This window comes from Jaculus jaculus, chromosome 11 (genome assembly GCF_020740685.1).
Source record: "Jaculus jaculus isolate mJacJac1 chromosome 11, mJacJac1.mat.Y.cur, whole genome shotgun sequence".
Classification (NCBI taxonomy): domain Eukaryota; kingdom Metazoa; phylum Chordata; class Mammalia; order Rodentia; family Dipodidae; genus Jaculus; species Jaculus jaculus.
The window spans coordinates 3913357-3934613 of record NC_059112.1 but is presented as its reverse complement, the minus strand read 5'-3'; the positions used below and the strand labels follow the sequence as shown (position 1 = coordinate 3934613).

Below are 21257 nucleotides of genomic sequence, written 5' to 3'. Positions count from 1 at the left end.
AAGAGATAGATCCATCATTTAGTTATTAAGAACATCATTTCCTGCAGAGGAGGGAGTTGCACTGTCCTGGATATGCTGGCAGTCCTGAGGTGACCATTACGCAGGGCTGCATTTCATGATGCTTCCCCTCTTAACAGCCCAACTTTGTTTCAGCAAATGGGGAGAAGACGTGATCATGGAAGTGTGCTATATCCAACAAACAATAGCATGGTGTGCGGTCGTCTTTGCAGCCACTTCTCACCAGCCTGCCCCGGGAGGCATGCCACCTGCAGGTTAAAGGCGTGAGCTAGACGAGGGCACAAGCAGTAGGCGATTGTTTAATCAGGTGTCATGGTTACATAAACATTTCAGCTTAATTCTGGTTCTTTTCAGGATCCCCACATATTTTTTTTAAAAATTTTTTTGTTGTTCATTTATTTATTTATTTATTTGAGAGCGACAGACACAGAGAGAAAGACAGATAGAGGGAGAGAGAGAGAATGGGCGCGCCAGGGCTTCCAGCCACTGCAAACGAACTCCAGACGCGTGCGTCCCCTTGTGCATCTGGCTAACGTGGGACTGGGGAACTGAGCCTTGAACCGGGGTCCTTAGGCTTCACAGGCAAGCACTTAACCGCTAAGCCATCTCTCCAGCCCCCCACATATTTTTTTTGGTGAAGAATCCTTTATGCATGCTAATAGAAAAATTTATCTTCAAAGTATTATAGAGGATAAAACATCTTTTTCGTGGAATATTTTAATACGTTTATAATTAGTATCATCATTGTAATTCTATGTTTAAAGAGTATTATTCACACATGAAGTCAAGTCTATGGGAATTTTATTCCCTTTTAAGTTATAAAAATAGTTATAACCTATTTCAGGTATTTTATTAGGATGAGGAATGGATGAGGAAAGGTAGCTGTATTTTGTATTTCATTTACATATATAAAAGCATTCCCAAGCTATGTATGTTGTTGGCAGATGTGTGAAATCTGCTGCTTCTTGCTTTTGTACACCTTTTAGTATTTTAAGAATGGCATTATATTTATTGTTTTTTACTAATCACAAAACCAATATATTTCATTAAAAATAATCCAGAAACCCACAAAAATAACCCCATATGCAGTCTTGTATATCTGTCATCTCAGCATTTTTTTCTGTGCAACTCTGTTTACATATGCATAATTTCTTTCACAAAGTAAACTCATGACATAGCATTTGAATTTGCATTTTATTTAGACATAAGAGCAATATTTTCCTAGCAGATAAATATAAACATAATTTTGGTGGCACAAAAATAGCAATGTATTGGACATTTAGGTAGCCATCAAGTTTTTTTAAATATAGTTTATTTTCATGTGCAAACGCACACACACACACACATACACACACACACACACACGCACACACACACACACACACACACACACACAGCAAGAGCAAGAGAGAGAATATATGAATGGATGCACTAAAGCCTCTAGCCACTGCACACTCCAGATGCACACATCACTTTGTGCATCTGTCTTTCTGTGGGTACTGGGGAATTGAATTGAGGTTGTTAGGCTTTTTAGGTAAGTGCCTTAGCTGCTGAGCCATCTCTCCAGCCTTTTTAAAATATATTTTTAAAAATATTTATTTACATGTGGAGATAGAGATAGGGGAGAGATAGAAATGGACAGAGACAGAGAGAGAAAGCCAAGATTTTATTACAACCCCCCCACATCTTCATTACAGTTGTGCAAAGTTATTTCCTTAGTGTAGGTTTCTAACGATAGAATATTCAGAAGTTTGGAACAGATTAAAAGGTTTTGAACGTACCAGAGATTGTTGAGAACGCAACACTAAAGTAGACTTAAACCACACCCACCACAGCTCAGGGGATTTTGCAGAAGAGGGGCTGAAAGATGGTAAGAGCCACAGGGTGCGAGTGAGTATCCAGAGGCAGCCCCCCCCCCCCAATGCTGCGTTCACAACTCATAACCCACAACTCCATGGCAAATACCAGCCCACTGAGAAGGGCCATTAGCAGAATGGGGACAGGGAGGAGGGAAGTGATGCTGCCAACACATGATGTGTCCATAAAAACTTTCTACTTAATTTGAAAAAAGAAAAGGTTAGGTATTTGCTGAATGACGCTCAAGAATGTTTGTCCTGACCTGTGTCGTCACCAGGGTGGGTCTGGAACAGAAGTCCTCATGCCAGAGGCTGTAGCCTTATCTTTTTAATATTTACCACTTGATTGATAGAACAGTCATCTTCACCGATTGCATTTGCCTTGTCAGTCTTGAAGTTGAAAATTTACATCTGGCTTGTCCCTGTGTATGGAAGAATTCTTGTTTGTAACCTTTGGCCATTTGTCCATTGCCTGGTCATCTTTCAGTTTTGCAAAAGCTCTGTGTGTATCACTTCTTTTTTCTTCTAGAGTTTGCTTTTTTCATAATTTATTTTTAACTTTGTATATTTTTGAGACAGGGTTTTGCTCTTAGCCGAGACCCATCCTGGCTTTGAACTCACTCAGTAGCCCTGCTGGCTTAGAACTGGCTCAGTCTCCAGCGTCTCGCTTGGGAGAGCTGGAAAGAGGTAGGCATTACCATGCCTGCTGAGTGCACTTGTTCAGTATGGAAAAGTGTTATTTGATATGAAGAAAGTTCTGAATCATGAGTCGGAAAGATGCCTGGATTTGGGGTTTTGCCTGTAATCAGGGTGTCTGGGGGCCAATCATTTGTCTGCTCCTCTTCCTCGTCTGTTAGCAGGAGTTGAACTTGACGTGCCCGAGGCTCCTTCCTGCTCTGTTATCATCTAGACTCGACACCTTCTCTCCCAGTTGGTAATGTCTGTGGGATTTTGAACACTGAAGACTTAATTTCAGTGTAGCTGTGAAATGTTACTGCCCTGACTTTCTTTTGAAAGGTTTTGTAGTTGATGCTTAAAGAGATCCCTATAATGTGAGAAACACGTTTATGGAAACTTAATGAAGGGCATAAGCCACACACTGGTTCTAACTGGTGATTTTCAGGTGGTGACAGGGACTGGCTATGGACCTGGAGGGTCTGTGAGGACTGGCAGATAAGAAGCACTGTCATCTGTCACCCTGGCTTCGAGTAGGAGTGTGACTATACTGGCAGTAGTTATGCTGGGACTGTTTATCTTTGCGACTCTGGAGGTGGACTTACCACATGGAAAGGGACTTAAAGGGATAGTAGCAGGTTGCGTTATGTAGGAACCTAGTTATTTTACTGGAAAACAGAGGACTAATTGTTCTTATAGGATCATTCTGAGGGTTGTACTGAGTGGGGTGTGTGTTGTTAAAAATATTCAAAGTGGAAAGCCACTTTCAAGCTGAAGCTTTCACCAGAGAAATTCTTCCTGCCTCACCCAGGCCCCTTACCAAGCAAGCTTGTGTTGTAGGATATTTATGCAAGGCAGGTGATGAAAAATCCTTGACTTAGCTTCTGTATAGCTGATTTGGCCTTGCGTGGATGGCCAGCTTTAGCTGCTGACTGCAAGGCGCATGGTATGTTGAGTGCTTGCCGCAAGATGGGTGGATGAGAAGAGTATCCAGGCCCCAACAAGGCAAACCTTCTCTTTTCAGTGGGCGCTAGCTGCTCTCTTCACAGTGACATTGATTTTTATTGTCAGGCCTTTGCCCAAGAATAGCTTTTGTTTCTGTTGCACTTCTGTGTTCCAACTTGTTTTCCTAGAGGGACATGTGGATGTGCTGGATGCATCCCTAGACCAGAAAAGACAGGCGTGCAATTGGTTGTTCTTGTTCAGTGCTTGAGGATACATCTGGTTCTACACAGCAGGCACAGATTCCGTGCTGTGTCTGTCTGCAGTTTCGTTCTGGGTGGATCAAGGCTGGGCTGCAGAGTAGATGTTGGAGAAGGGATGTACCTGGCTATGTTTCTATTATACTGGTGATATGTGAGAAAGTGGACTTTTTATATTCTATTGGAATAAGAACTTGTCAAGTAGAATGATTCCTGGATCAGTTTTAGTGAAGCAGTCATTGTGTGAGAGCACGCACACGTGTGTGTGTAACCTGTGGTGTGTCTGGTATATGCAATTGTGTGTACACACATGTGCATCCCCCATGAACATATTATGGAGGTCAGGGAAGCATGTCTGATGTCCTTCTCCGTCACTTGACTGTATTCTGTGTATTTACTTGTGACAGAGCTTTAACCTGAACTGGGAGCTGCAGATTGAGTGAGCCCCAGTGAGTCCCTGATGTCTGCTCCCACAGGGCTGGGGTCACAGGCATGCATGGCCATGTCCAGCTGTTTACGTGGGTGTTGGGGAACTGAACTTGAAGACCTCAGGTCTCTTAGGCCCTGCTTGTGCGGCAGGTACTCTTAGATGCTCCCAGGGATCTTTTTTAAGGTTAAAATTCTACTTCAGAAAAAAGAACTATTAGAAATGGAAATTTATACATAGTATTAAAGATAAGATATTCAATTTTCCTGGAAAATGTTGGTTAGGTTATGGCCTTCAAAATGCCAGTGGCATATACAGGCAAGGTTCGAGTTATCTTTAAACAGAAAGAATAAGACTCACATCTCAGAAAAGATTAGGGTATAATCTCGTAGTTTAATCTTTTTTTCATTAGATTAATTACTATTCACATGAGAAAAGTGTTATTTTCCTTCACCTTGTTCTCTGAAAAGAAAATGTAATATCACTGAAGAATTTGGGAAAAATCTATTTTAAAAAATCAATCATCTCACTACTTTAACATTTGCATTTTTTCAGGGGGGAGGTTTGAGGTAGGGTCTCACTCTAGCCCAGGCTGACCTGGAATTCACCATGTAATTTCAGGGTGGCCTCGAACTCATCACGATCCTCCTACCTCTGCCTCCCAAGAACTGGGATCAAAGGCGTGTGCCACCATGCCCAGCTCTTACATATTCTTTTTTTTTTTTTAAATTTTTATTTATTTATTTGAGAGTGTAGACACAGAGAGAAGGACAGATAGAGGGAGAGAGAGAGAATGGGCGCGCCAGGGCTTCCAGCCTCTGCAAACGAACTCCAGACGCGTGCGCCCCCTTGTGCATCTGGCTAACGTGGGACCTGGGGAACCAAGCCTCGAACCGGGGTCCTTAGGCTTCACAGGCAAGCGTCTAACCGCTAAGCCATCTCTCCAGCCCTACATATTCTTTTTAAAAATATTTTACTAATTTATTTGAGAGCCACAGAGAGAAGAGTGAGTGAGGAAGTGTCTGGGCACACCGGGGCCTCTTGCCACATGAGTCATTTTGTGTATATGGCTTTATGTGGGTACTGGGGAATTGAACTCAGGCTGTCAGGCTTTGCAAGCAAGTACCTTAAGTGCTGAGCCATCTCCACAGAAAAATTTGCTTAGTCTCGTCTAGTGTTTTCAGATCTTTAATAATTCTGATTCTATAATAGAAAACGAAATCTTTTGAAACTTTTTAAAGTTGAGAAATGTAGGGTACTGACTGTGTTACTAATAGAAAATTTGCTTTATGTGAATATACCATAACTGGGGATTGGAAAAACAATTAAGTATATAATTAATTCTAGAATATTTGTAACTCATTAATAACAATATCCCCATGCCTTCCTATAAAGTGGGAAGCTGATGGTTTGGAAAATAGCATATTGATGTTCAACTTAAGGGGAACATCCACAGAGCTATAGTAAAAATTAGTTTTGTGGGTTTTTTTGTGATGAATTTTGTTTCTCATTTTGCTTTGTTTTTGTATCAGAGATGATTACTGACCACCAGATTGAGACAGGCCTACTGAAACCAGACCTTAAGGATAAAGTGACCTACACTTTGCTCCGGAAGCACCGGCATCAAACCAAGAAATCCAACCTTCGGTCCCTGGCTGACATTGGGAAGACGGTTTCCAGTGCAAGTAGGATGTTTACCAGCCCTGATAATGGTAATGCAGGGCTGGCTGGCGATTGCTTTCTCTTACCTGTCTCACTTACCTTGGCTCCACCTCCTGTCATTTTTAAAATCCTCTCCATTCTCCCTCTTTTCTCAAGCTCATGTGCCACAGTCATTTCACAACAATTGGAAAGGTTGGATGTCTTGCTGGAAACACTTCATTACTGCTGGAGGTTCCATACATGTGTATCCAGAGGGACCAAGATGGCTTGTTAGTAACTGTGATGAAACAGTTGAGTCTTTCAGATGAGTCAGAAAGCCTGTAGACAATATCGAATACCTCAGGGAATACATCTTTAAGACAGCTGGCTAGATTTAGGACCATCTACTCAGATAAGATGAATGCCTTGAAGTCTCCTGTCACAAAGTATTTGCTTAGAAGTTGAGATAGCATTCAGCCTGTAAGTGCTCATTCATGGATGTGTAGGAGTCAATATTAAATCCAGTTGCTCTTTTTTATCTTTGAGAGGGAGCATACGTGTGTGTGTGTGTGTGTGTGTGTGTGTGTGTGTGAGAGAGAGAGAGAGAGAGAGAGAGAGAGAGAGAGAGAGAGAGAGAGAGAGAGGAGAGAAGAGAATGGGCATGCCTGGGGGAGTGAACTCCAGATGTGTGTTCCCCTTGTGTGCACGTGTAACATCACACTCTTGTGTTACTTTGCATCTGGGCTATGTGGGACCTGGAGATTTGAACATGCATGCTTAGACTTTGTAGGCAAGTGCCTTAACCATTAAGACATCTCTTCAGCCCCCTGTTGTTTTTTGATAAATGATAATAGATAGTTGGGAGACTACTTACTCAAGACAAGATATTATTAACTTCATTATATAACAACAGGGAAAGTGACATATCCTAGTTACACTTGGTTGCATTTACCAGAATGTCTATCTTCTGTATAATTCTCTTTGTTTCAAATACATTTCATGATTGCGTGCAATCTGGGAATGGAGATGTAAGTTTCTATGGGAAATGGAAGAGTGGTGGACATAGTTGATAAGCATTGGGCTGGTAGAACTAGGTCTGAACTTCCTCCCACCCCATATTTTACAACTAAGAAAATAAGGAAGATTCTAATTCATTTCATTCAGCTGTACTCAAAGAATACTTACATGTAATATAACCATATATGTGTATATATCTATATCTATATCTATATATCTATATCTATATCTATCTATCTATATAATAAGTTAAAAATACAGATCATGCTGCTATGCAAAAGGAATATTGTTAAAATTTTTATCAACTGAATTCCAACTCAGCCATTCTGTTTCTAGAAATGTGATTTTTCTGACTTAATATTAAAGTCACTGTTTGGAAGACTGATTACTGTAGGCAAACTTTCATATTTCTAAAACACGACTGGCTATAAACAAATAAATAAGATATCAGTGTTTTTATTAAAACACATTCAAAAATTAATCTAATCTAGAACATCCTACTATAATTTGATGGTTCTACTGTTCTTTGGAACGATGTTGACAGAAAATGTTTATTATTTTTTGTGTGTACTTAATTATTTTTTTTTGGAGGGCAAGATTGTTAATGGTAGTAAATGCCATAACATGAATGGTTTATTGTAACTAAAGTTACAAAAATTTCATTTTAAACAACCAGTGCAATAAAGTTGAGGTCTCTCCTTTTATCTTATATAATAGTCCTGTTTTATAAAATGAAATTTCAAGTTGATAGCTCTTTTAAAACAAAATCACAGGGTCAGTAGTAGTTGAAAGAGGTAATAAAGTATAGTTTTTAAAGGTGTTTCTTTTTCCATATTTGTAAAGATGCGGCAGTGTTGGCAGTCAGGATGCTCACTCTCAGAAGAGAGCTTTACTCTCATGACCTGCACGCAGCTGAGATTAAGATCACGTGAGTCTCAGGAGCCAGTTGACTATGCTTCTGAAGAAGGATTTGGATGTTGAGTACAGCTAATAAGTTGATATTGCTCGTTATTCAATCTTTCATCCACTTTTTATTTTATTATCTTATTTGTAAGCAGAATGAGGAAGGGAGATGAGAGAGAGAGAGAGAGAGAAAGACAGAGAGAGGGAGACAGGCACAAAGCATGAGCTAGGGACTCCTGCCACTGCAAATGAACTCTGGATGTGTGCTCCACTTTGTGCATCTGGTTTCATGAGGCCTGGGGAATAGGACCTAGGCCTCAAGTGCCTCCACGTGCTGAGTTAGCTTTCCAGCCCATCAATCTCCCATCCATTCAGTGCACCTGTGCTTCGGAGGAACCTTGAAATGGTCTTGTCTCTCACCTCTTCCCTTGTGAGATGGTATAAACACATGCAGAAAGCATGGGAAAGGCTAGCAGTGCTTTTCTGGCTCTTCAGCTGATCAACTTACAGCCCGAAGCATGGGATGTGATTCCTTCTTTTTAAGCATGTTATTATTGGCCTTTGTGTTACCTAACTCCTTTTAAATATTGCAGGCAAAATCTGGCTTTGAGAGATACTACAACAGTGAATTCCATGTGCCTCCAAGGTACACTACTATAAATGATCAGATGACAACTTTTTGGCTTTCTAAATGTGCTTGTTCTTAACTTGAAAGTCTAAAGTTACCTTTATGTCTTAGAGTTTAATCACTTCCTATCTTTCAAAAATGATGAAAAAAACCACATCCTTGGACTCAACTTCTAAAATAAAGAATTATGTAACTATTGCTACTCTTAATAGAGCAGAGTCTAGGTCGACTGTAGCTGCAAAGCCTAGATAAATTTAAGTCACCTTGGTCTTGTATAATAGGCTATAAAATACAGTCAGTGAGATTGCCAGCTTTGGTTACATTAGCAATAGCATAATAAATATCTGAAATCTATTGATATATCTCAGAATTGGGAATTATTTTTATTTCCCAGTGGTGTGTTAGAGCTACTTCTTACCTATTGATAAGATCCAATTGCTGTCAAGCTGTTTGTTATTTATAGCCATATTGAAAATTAAATTACATAGTTATAATTAAACAATAACACTGAAATATTTACAATAAATACTAAAAATATGTCACATCTTATTTGTGACATTTTATTATAATCTATGCACTCACAGTAATTTACATTTCTTCTGTAAGTTTGTGTAAATACCATAAAAAGGTTGTGTACCATTTCCCAGGCCTGCTTTGAGTGAGTTCATATTAGTAGTTTGAAGTCAGCTAGGATGTTAATATTTATACCACAGTTGCCAGCAAAAGCTACAGATTAAGGCTGGCTTGTTTGTTTGTTTGATTTTTTTAAAGTTATCTTTCACCTTTAGTAAGTGATAAAGAGAATGCTAATAATTCAGATTAAAGTTGAAATAGGTACTGTATATAGCTGTTTTAATCATGAATAACCCCTTAAGATAGAAAAGTGTTTTTATTGGTAATTAAAACAATTATCCAATTTAGCAAAGGAGTGTCTACATCATCGACATATGAACACAGTCTGAAGCCCATCTTAATTATCTCATTTTTGTCTTATTAACATACATGGTAATATTAATCAACATGGATGGTGGGATTATTTTCACTTACCAGTTACAACTATAGTTGTTTACAAATGTGAGAGCTTAGCAAAGATCAAAGCTGGCTGTGTGCAGCTAAGAGGAGTCAGCTACGTATTTTATTATCTTTACAGTGTGTGCAGTTTACCCTTTAGATCAGCAAGATTCCCTGCACACGTGGGCTCATGCCCACACACTCATCTATGCATGCACATGTACTTCCCCCAATGTAACTGGCTTTCAAACATTTCTACTACCACTGCACATATGTCCTTATGCGTAGCTAAAAACTAACTCATGTTTTATAGGGTCCTAATATATTATCAGATTTAGGTGATTTTTTAAAGAAATATAATCATTTTACTTTGTAATAAGTCAGGTGAGAATTAGACTAGCTTCCATGATGTGCGTTACTCTGATGTTGCCATTTGCCTAAGATAACTAAACTCTAATTGTCATGTCTTCCAGGCACTAAATTTTAGGCAAGTTTTATAATTTCTCGGTATACTATTCGAGGAATTTTCATAAGCTGTATGAAGAAATTCCCAAGATTTTAGTTGTTCAAGCATTAGGTTTTCCTCTGCTCTTTATTCTCATTATCATTTTAGGTTGAACTACATGAAGTTGCCATTTTCATGGGTAAAATGAAATCAATAACTCACAAATCCACCTGAAACTACCAATTAATGTTTCAGAGATATCTAGATAATAGTTCTGTATCATTTTAGCTTATTATAAAATAATTGTGTTTAAGCTTGGAAACTCTCATTGGTAATATTTTTAAAGTTAAGTAACATGTATTAGGAAGTGAAAGTCTTGCTGTAATTGGTTTTCAGTTAATAATTATTGAACATGTCTTAAAATCATCTGCTTGAAACAATATGAGTGCATACTTTTGATATGTATTTTCTTAGCCTGCAGGACTCTTTATTTCAGTTTTTAGCTTTTCCTCCCTTTGTGAAAATGTGGCCATTATCAGACTATCATCAACTTGTCCTTTCTCTCTTGATGCCTCCATTTCTTCCCCTCAGTTATCATGCAGACCAGTTTCTTGCCCTTTGTGGTCTAGGAGTACAGACGTCCTTGTGAAGAAGTGGCTTTTCCTCATCTTGTGAGACCTACATAATTTACATGTTGCCAGTCTGGCTTCATGAACTAATTTTCCACTATTGAGAAGTAATTTCTTTTTTTCCAATGAAAATTGGGAAGCTAATTTTCTGTTCTATAAAACATAAAGGAAAAATTAAATGAGATGATGGCATATGTAAATGTGTAGAATGTTAAATAACACACAGTCATCAGTTGGAAAATATTTCTAAGAAAAGTTATGGAAGAAAAACAATCTCTTTATAAGATTGGTTTCTTCACTGTTTGCTTTAGTACTTTACTGTTTAGGAAGAAACTCGTGGAATTAATTCTTATTTCCCCTCCCCTTTGGTAAGTGATATCAATATTTTTTCTTTAGCAATGGGAGATGGGAAGACTTTTCTCATTATAACCCTCTTGCATAATAGCCTGTCCCCTTGTTGGTATTTGTGTTTGGCTAACTGGCTATCACTGGAGTCCTACTCCAACCTGTGAACCCAAGACTTCCATCATTGTCCGCCAGGTAAGCGGGGTTGGTAAAGGTGTGTTCACCTGGCTGTCACTTGTTTCCCACACTCACTCCTGAGCCAGAACTCCTCTTGCAAGCCTCTCTGCAGGCAGGAAGCTGCTTTCTACTTATCTCCCACATGGTGCTTTGCCTGAGCTCAGCACGGCTTTGGGCATTTTAAAAAGTCCTGCGTTGCTGTTAACTTCAGGAACACCGTTGCTGACAATGCGGAACAAATGATAGAGATTCATTGGGTTTAGTAGTTAATAGTAAATACAGGCTCCAGAGAAAGGTGACCAGCCTTAGTTATGCCCCTTGCTGTGAGTCTGACGTGAGATGAGACCCACTTGGAAGACCTGGCCCATGCTCACTCAGGCTGCCTTGACAATGCCTGTGTCGGGCGTGGCTGGGGCAGCAGCCGGGTTTGGTAACTCTCAGTCCCGGTGGCAAGGGATGACTTTTGCCTGGGCTTTGGGCTCTGGCTCGCCCACGGGTCTCTCGTTGCATTGTTTTACTTTGCCTCCTGCTTCCCTGCACACTGTAGAATTCAGCCATGCTCCACACAGCAGGAGAGAGGGTGAGCACTTCCATACTCTCTTTGAAGGTTCTCCATTCTGAGATGAGTCAGGTGGCATCTTGACTGCTCAGGCACATATTACCTAAGATAGAGTCACTTTCCCAGGTGTCTTTCTGAATGCAGCCAGCTCCTTCCAAAAGCCAACAGCTTCCTACCCATCTGTTTTGTTCTGCACTTGTATTCTCTATGCATTTGCACAGCACAGATGAATGTCTTGGCTAGAACCCAACACAATCAAGCTCTTCTCAGTCTAAGGATATACCCGCCAATCCACGGAAATGTCCGAATGAAATTATCTTTTAATAACAGTTGCTATTGCGGTTATCACTGGTATATTTTAACCCATCCATGAGATACCATTCTTAACTTTCTTTCATATTCCTAGACAGAACCTGGCATTTCAGGTCTATAGTGTTCAGATCATTAAACAATTAATCCATTTTTCTCTGAGGGTCATTTCTTTATAGTATCGCCTTCAAACCAAAAGCCAGAGAGATTTGCTCAACCATGTTTGTAGCAGCTCAATTCGTAATAGCTAAAAGCTGGAATCAACCCAGATGTCCATCATTAGAAGAATGGATAACAAAGATGTGGTATATCTACACAATGGAATTCTATACAGCAGTAAGAAAAAATGACATAAAGAAATTTGAGGAAAAATGGTTGAACCTGGAACAGATCATTCTCAGCGAACTTACCCAATCACAGAAAAAAAATCGACACATAGTCTCACTCATCTGCAACACCTAACCTGAATTTGCCCAAGATGCCTTACATACCCAGCAAGTACCTCATGGACTAGACAATAAGATGGATGGGTGGGCGGGGAGGGATTCAAAGGGTGGAAAATAGTAATCCGGACCCAAACGGCAATGGTACCATAAAATTCTACTTCCTAAAAGACAGACCAAATGACTGAACCTTCACTAGTCCCTTACAGGAAACACCTGAACCACAAGACACTGGAGAGGGTAGGATCAAGACTGACCTAAATCTCCTACATCTTCCTTCCCTCCCTCTCCCCCTCTCCCCTCTATCTCTCTCCTCTCTAACTCTTGTATATTAGTTATCTTTTTCCTCAATTTCTTAGTGGACACTGACCTGTAACCCCCACTTCCAGCTTGGGCCTACAATCCACAATGAGCTTTTGATCAGAGAAACCTACAAGGTTTCCCAAAACAATGACAGACTTCTGTCAGAGTAATTGATGACCCACCAAAGGCCAGTGGTAAGACCCTATTGCTGAAGACTCCATACGCAGCTGACACGTAAAATGGAATGACATGGCTGCTCCCAATGACAATGAAGAATCAGCCTTAAGGATATACCACATGCAGTTATTTAGGCTATTTCACAACCTTTTTGAAGACTTTATGCCATCTTTTCCAAAGCTTTTATTTTAGTCACTGGGGAATATCTAGCAGTACAGGATTTTGAGTGATTTAGAATCTTGAGTCTTTTGGTATCTGCAACATTAGAGTAGTAATGTATTATTACTCTCTGTATATTGCCAGGAGTAAATGAGATAGGTTTTTGAAAGTATTTAGTAAGAGCCACACAAGATACTACTATCATTAAATCAGGTGTTATTCAGGAATATTTTAAGGGACAGCTTTAGAAACTTTCAGATTTAAAATTGAGGGCATATCTTCCATTTGCTACTGTGATTATATATTCTGTTATTATCTGTGCTTCTCAATTTTCCCTCCCCCATCACTCTAATGTGAAAATATTCTTAGAATTGGAGATTTATTTTTAAAAATGGTATTACTTTCGTTATCATCTTGACAATTATCAAATAACACATCATGAGTTGTTATGCATGGACTTTGTGTGTGTGTGTATGTGTGTGTGTATTTATCTATTTAAATTTTTTGAGTGTAAAGCCTTCTCCGTATTGGTGAGCACTGACAGACTTGGCTATCGGTAAGTCACATGGGATGTTGTCATGAAATGAACACGTTTTCTGTGCAGCCAGTGTCTGCAGTAGTAAAGAAGCTGGCATGCTTCTCTTGGCTGTATCCAACTTTCCTCTCCATGCTGCCTCCCCACGAATAGCTTCCTGCTGCTTCCAAGGAACCCATCCCAGTTGGTCTTGAGATCTTAGTAGAGGTACCCTTGAAAGTCTTGTTCTCTTTAGCTTCATCTTGCTCTGAGAGCAGATGGAAGGGTGGGTGTAAAACTGGGACTGCGTCCTGGTCTCTTTGAATGAGAAACAAGAAGGTGGTGGTTGGGGAGACAGGGAAAGGGAGGGAAGGAGGCCAGCCAGAGGTGAGATGTGATCATGATGGGCTCTTGATGTCTCTGCAAAGGAAGAATGAGGAGATAGCATTAAAGCTTTCCAAAAACCAGTTAAACATGCTTCGATCTACACAACCCCTGTTTCATTAACATTCAAAGGCTATAAAAACAGCTTTATGTTTTATTGCACATTGAAAAATTTCCATGATATTCATGTGATTCAAAATGGAGCTTTGATATATGTATATGTTGAGACATAATTAAATCAAGCCAATTAATGTATCCATCACTTTAGGTGCTTCTCATTTATTCTTCCATTCCTACCACTTGTTAAGCTGAAAGACTGCACCTTTTGACCACAAACTTACCATTATTCCAACTCCCCAGCTTCTGGTACCCATTGTTCTCTATGAGCTCAGCTGTGGAATGCATATAGCAGATTGGTGTATGTATCACTCTCTTCCTGGCTTGTTGCACTTACCAGCAATGGTCTTTAGGTTCATCCATGTTGTCACAAATGACATAATTGCCCTCATTATTTATTTTTTTTTTTTTGAGGTATGGTTTTACTCTAGCCCAGATGAGCTGGAAGATAATCTGTAGCCTCAGGCTGGCCTTGAACTCATGGCAATCCTCCTACCTCAGCCTCCCAAGTACTGGCATTAGAGATATACACCACCATAGCCATCTAGTTGCTTTCATTTTTTTAAGGCTGAGAAGTAGTCTTCTGTGTATAAATACACCACATTTCTTGTTATCTATTCATTGGTTGGCTGGTATTTATATTGATTTATATCTTGCCTGTTGTGGCTAATACTCAGTAACACAGAAGTGCAGATTTCTCGTCTACATACTGACTTTAAATCTTAAAGTTGAATGTAAAATAGACCAAAGTTTCTGTCTTCAGTATTTTCCAACACCTGTCAGGTTGAGCAGATGTTGGGCAGAGGAGGCATCCGTGAATGGATATTCATAGTAGTAGCAACAATAATAGTTCTCATTATTTGAGCACCTGTTTTATTATGCTTCTAACATATGTAATGTAATGTTTCTAATATATGTAATATCTCCATTTTCAGATGACAAACTTGACTCACAGAAATGTATAATTATTTATACAAGCCTAATAAATGGAGAGACCTAGTATGCACGTTAATAATGTGCTAACTCATCTACAAGAGGAATGTGCTTCCTCAACTGTAATTTATTTCCCACACATAAGAGAATCCAGGCTCTTACTGGGTATAGTCATGGGATTGGAAGTACTCCAGTGGTCATTACCCAGGCAGGCATGCACACCAACCATGGCAGTCAGTCGAATGCCTGTATGGATTTCCAAATTGAGATTTCTCATGTGAAATACAGCTGTACTCAGGTTAAATGTCTTGACTAAACACTAGTATGGAAAGCATAGTTGATGGCCAATAACTATTTAAAAGTAGAACATTACACTCCTAAAAAGAGCCCTAGAATTTCACTGCAAATAAAATTTTTATCTTTTTCTTGATATTATTAAGAAGGCATTTTGCTAGAGAAGTTTCTTTGGTCTAGTTGCATGACTCTAGCAGAGGTCCCTTCATTTGAACAGATGTAGGATTGATGGCTTTGGATAAGTTGATTTCCAAAGGGAGCATGAATTATCATTTTTTCTCTCATAAAACCTTTTTCTATAATGTATGCATTGAAAACCATCACTCAAAAATCTTGAGAGCCATCCATTTCCTCATGTGTCATAGTGATATAAGCCAGTTTCCATCTCGTTTCTGCCTGCAGTCAAGCACAGGTGATTTAAAAGAGAATGTGTATGATATCATCACGTCAGACTGTTTCTTTTGTAGCTGAGGAGTGGTAGAAGTATGGTGAGAACATTATTTGGAAAATGTGTACATCATGTCTTACTGCTATGGTTTGCTTATAGAAAGTTGCACTCTAGCTTTCAGGATAACTTTGATCTTTAGAGTAAACTTATGAAGAGAAGAAAAGCAACAGGAAAGGGTAACAACATTTACATCTCTTCCCTGCATAGAACACAAATGATCCAACGAATCAAAATGTTAGAATTTGCCAGTATAAGTAGTGGATGCTGTGAGCCTCCCAGTTTTCACGAGGGTCAGCAGCCAGATGGCTCTGATCAGGCTCTGAAACACAGGTGCCAAGGCTCTATGGGCAGCTCCATCTCCAGGCCTGTCTTTGGAGCCAGGTTCTTTGCTGGTATCTGCCAGGCTCAATTCCACTGTCCTCTTGATGGAGAGTAGCAGTGGAGGCTGCGTATGCAAAAAGGAGATTCCAGCATCAGTTCTCAGTGGGCAGCATTCTGACATGTGAAGGGAAATGGGAGAAAGAGGCAATGTTGGGGAAGGTTAGTTGCAGGCGTCGAGTTTTGGAGAGGTGGCTAGCTTCTCATAAGAGCAAGCCATGGGACCAGTGAAGAAGTCTGTGTGTCCACGTGTGCAGTTCAGGCTATCAGAATGACAAGGCTCCTTTAAATCACTTTGAATTATTGCCTCTGTCATTTCTCCCTGACATGGGTGCTCATGAGCCCTTGTTTGGGCCTGGGGAAGTGGGTGCCACTTATATTAAGTGTTTCATTTCATTTATCTAAGCCTGTAGACTCTTAAAGCAGGTTTTTAAGTTATAAAAAGAAATAGAAGGTGAGATTTGGTTAATAAGATAATATAAATTTCTAAACACTTCCCTCTTGACAAAAGAAATTTTAGAATAATCTCAACTGGTTCATTTCCCCCTTTCCATTTTTCTTAGTGCAACAAAAACTTGCAAAGAAGTTCAATTATGGGAAACAATTAAAAATTCAAATTGCAAAGAAAAGACATCAGATTTGCCTCAAACAGGTGCAGACACAGATGGCCTGCTCACAAGTCCCGGCTTTATTTACAGCTTTTATACACAGACAGATAAATTGACAAAAATGTTTCTGGGTTTTATAAGTGCTGAATGCCTAAATTTGGCCATGCACTTAGATTAATTTGTAAATGGTTCAGTTTAAAACATGACCTCTCAAATCGCCAATAGTCTTCTAAAAGTGTATTTGTTTGCCCTGTATTTATTTATTTATTTACTTGAGCACGAGAGCAAAGGAGGGAGAGAGAGGATGGGCGCGCCAGGGCCTCCAGCCACTGCAGACGAGCTCCAGACGCATGCGCCACCATGTGTGTCTGGCTGACATGGGTTTTGGGGAATTTGACCTGGGTCCTTAGGCTTTGCAGGCAAGTGCTTTAACCACTAAGCCATCTTTCCAGCCCTGCCCTGTCTTTTGCACACTGCGTGGGTATGTTATTTTTTTTGCACTTGGTTGGATATAGGTCATTTATTGCCTTTACAATGTTATGTCTACTTGATTGTGGGGAAAAATTCTCAAGTCTGCATTACAGATAATTCACTGAGCATATGTTTCCAGCATCATGCTACTCCCTAAAGGATAAGTATGCTGCTGCTTTCTTCATGGCCTTGGAGCCTGGTGCTTGGTGAGGACAGAGCCGGTGGCATGAAGCGCCCAAACGGCACTGTCTTGAAGGACCTGGTGCTATCTAGTTGATGACTCTGCCAGACTGTACGTTTAGCCTGTGCTGTTACTTTGTCTTTGATGTGCCAAATTTGGCACGAATGCAGCAAGGGTTAAAGTCATAGTAAAATAAGAATTAAAAGGCAGAAGGAAAGGAAGGCCGGTATTTCACTCCACATGGGTTTGCATTAAGGTGCTAATTCATGTGTGCCTCAGTATCATGTTGCTGTAAGCTGATGAACACAGAGAACGTATACGTATTCGTTGAGGAAAATATTTCTGACATGAATGTTGGAATGTTGCTTTCTGCATGTGTGTACAAAATCCATAGATGGGCCTGCTGGATAGATCTTTTACTAATACGGCACCCCCCCCCCCCGTGCTTTATAAGACTGTGTGTTACTCCCCTGTGTGTGCTCCTGTACTGCAATTATTAAGTCTTGCTCTTACATCTTGAGATCACTATTCATTGTGCAAATCTTTCTTCTCGATGTAACCCATGTTCTGCGTGTTAGAACTGTGGGGCAGGTCATCCACTCACACTTGGGGAACAATGGTGGCTGAATACAATTTTTAAAAAGACTGTCCTTCTGTGTTAAGTTTGTTTGACATAAGGGCACAAGGTCATGGGTGGGGGTGAGTGTCACTGTAATATGTCATTGTTTTCCTTTAACCCACTTGTGTGATTTGCTTTAGTATTTTTTTCTTCTTAATTAATGCTTCCATTCTCATCTTTGCTGTGGCTGCCCCTGTGTCCTCCTCCTCCTGTCTTCTGCTTCTGGCGCTAAAGCCTGCAGCCCACTTGAGAACTCCGTGCCCTGCCTAGCAAACCGTACCTTGGACGATGACCCCCGAGTGCGGCGCACTCCCAGCGTGGGATGGCTAAGTAAGTCAATGGCTGGGGAAGGGGCACCAATGGTGGTGGTGGGCAGAGGGAGGGCAGGATAACTGGGCTCATGGTTACTCAGCAGAGGGTTGTGCTGTAAACTCTTGATGACTGGTTGACTCGTACTTTGTACTGTGAAAGAACACAGTGGTGAAAGATTCTATGTATAAGGAACAGCAAGAGCAAGGATCGGGACTGGTATGACAGCCTTTGTCCAGGTGGTACTTTTCAAAACTTTGGTTTCCTCATGTGGATGCTGGACTTTGTCCTTCCAAGCCTTGGTGGGATGGTCACTTGTAATGAGCTCTCTGAAAGTGGTTAGACATGGACCTCCACAAAGATTTCTAACTTGATTATGTAGATTTTCAGAATTTTGTAAAAAGGTCATCTATGATAACATCATTAGGTTTCTAACTATTCCTTTTCATACACTGAACCTATTGATCTAATCCTTTTCCTATTTCACCGTGAAAAAATTTTACTTTTCTGGGAAGATAACTTTTTCAGATGGCTTAGTAAGAAAAGTTTTAGTTTGTCTTAAAATAGTGTTAGCTATGTTCTTCTCCCAGAGCTTTTCTTGGTGCAAATTTTATGTTTTAAGATACTATTAATAATCTCTCTGCCTCACAGAGATATAAATGAATGTACTTCGCATTATGCACATCAGACAGGTTGGGCACTCTGCATGCAGAGATGAATTGGGTGTGTCTCTGCCCTCAGGGGGCTTTTCTTTCTGAGGAGGGAGGCAAGACACAAATGTTGAATAGTTGGGTAGGATAATAAATGAAACTTCTGAAACTATATACACATTCCTACGTGCACACATAACCACACACCCAGTGAACACTGTGTGAGCACCTTAGCAGTCTGGGAGTGGGGATGGCAGAAGAGGCTGTGGAAGAGGTGCATTTGGAGCCAACCTCCCCCACCTTTAAGAAAACGTTTTACTGACAACTTCCACAAATATAGACAATGTGCAGTGATTACGCTCTCCTCCCACTGCCGCCCCTTTCCCTCTCCCAAATCCCTTTTTAACTAGTCTCTCTTCTATTTTGATGTCATCACCATTTTTCCTCCCATTATGTAGGTCTGTGTCAGCCACTGTGAGGACATAGTTAGAGCCAATTCTTAAAGGAAAAGTGTGAATTTTGTAATGGGCAAATTGAAGGAAAGCCCATTACCAAAGTATTAACATATTTGTTTTTCTATAAAGTAGGTTTAATGGATTTGAATAGAATTTTTTTTTGTGTGACTAGAACTAAAAGTCATAAACACTAACTCAGATTTTATTTCTACAACCTCCGAGCTAAGTCCTTTACGGGGTGTCATTTAATCTGTTAAGCAACCCCGTGTCGTAGTTGTTGTCCCTGTGTGCTCTTCGCCGATGAAGGGAGGAAGCTTAGCTCTGAGCAAAGGAGCTTTCCAGAATCATATAACTCATGTGCGTCTAGGGCAAACTTGAAATTCATACATTTGCAGCTTCTTCTGCAGTATTATGGGCAATATCTTTCTTAAATGTGGGACTTTTGGGCTGCACAGAATCCTCAGTGGTTAAGGCACTTGCCTGCAAAGCCTAACAACCTGGGTTTTATTCCCCAGTACCCACATAAAGCCAGATGCACAAAATGGTACATACATCTGGAGTTTGTTTATAGCGGCTAGAGGCCCTAGTATGCTCATTGTCTTTCTCCCTCTTCCTCTCTCTCTCTGCTTGAAAATAAATAAATTTAAAAAAGAGTAAGAATGTCATATGGTCAGGTTGCCAAAAAATTGCCTTACCCCACGGTGAATTTTCATCATATACATGATTTCCTTTACAAGAGTCCTGCACTTCTAGTAAATTCATATATTTTTTAGTTAAGCCTCATAAGGAATAAATAGATGTAGGGAGGTAGTTCATACATTGAAGTTTGGAGTTGAACATGATTTAGGTCATATATATATATATATATATATATATATATATATATATATATATTAGAGAGAGTGAGAGAGAATGAGAATAAATGGGTGCTCCAGGACCTCTGTCCACTGTAAATTAAATCCAGATGCATGTGTCACCTTGTACATCTGGCTTACATGGGTACTAGGGAATTGAACCGGAGTCCTTAGGCTTCTCAGGCAAGCAACTTAACCATTAAGCCATCTCTGCACCCCAAGGATGAGTTTTAAACTTGGATTTTCAATAGCTGAATTCATGACATTGGGAAAATGAATTTTGCACTATAAACTTAGGTGTCTCATTTATGAAATTGTATTACTCTTGCCAGCATTTGTAAGAATTAAGTTGGAATTGTATAAAGTGTCCATCATCATGCTCAGCATTCAGTCATCTAAGTAGGATTTGCTCAATAAATTATATTAAAAGTTTTTGCATAGTCTACATCAGCTATCTAGACAACAAACGTGTTTTGTGGGTAAAGCGTCTACCAACTTGACCACAGTAGTCACTACTTGTAAACCAGCCTATGACAATGCCTTCAGGTAAAGAGACCTCCCAGAAATGAAAAAATCTTTCTCAGCATCTGCTTATATCATATATTCTGCTGTAAGCCATTGTCTTTGATGCAGTCTGTTACCTTCCCCAGGACTTCTTATTATTCACATGTCCATTCAGTATACTAAAGATGCACTTACTGAATTTAAATCAAGGTGTATAAGGAAGTGTTGAATTCTGTTGATTCCACCTACTTATTCAACCTTATTTCTGTCCCTTCTCAGTCTGAACCCCTGTCTCAATCAATCTCCCTTTGCCTTCTGTCCTACAAGGTGGTAAGTCCTACCTTTATCATACTTAGCCAGTCTCCCTGCCTGCCCACCAGGGCCTTTGAAGTAAACTGTCCCACACCATTTGGTAGGATCTAAATGAAGTCCCTTCTCTGTGATAAAATAGCTCTTATAAGTACAGATCTTTTCAAGTCCTAAAATGCCTTAGTTGCTATTGTCTGTGCTTTGCATTAAAGATTTACCCTCTCTTGTTTCATGTTGCCCTGGGATGTCTCAGAGTCTGCATAGTTTCAAGCCTTCAAGGCTGGTCTGAATGGCACACTTAGACA

The 21257-nt window shown here is 40.0% G+C and overlaps 1 protein-coding gene across 1 annotated transcript in view; it reads left to right on the top strand.

Annotated features, from left to right (window-relative positions):
• Slc4a4 (solute carrier family 4 member 4) overlaps nt 1–21257 on the top strand; it is a 352960-nt gene that overhangs the window by 145730 nt on the left and 185973 nt on the right. The window contains exon 6 of the mRNA XM_045161217.1: nt 5711–5890. Within this exon, the coding sequence (XP_045017152.1) occupies nt 5711–5890 (180 nt within the window). The remainder of the gene's footprint in view (nt 1–5710; nt 5891–21257) is intronic.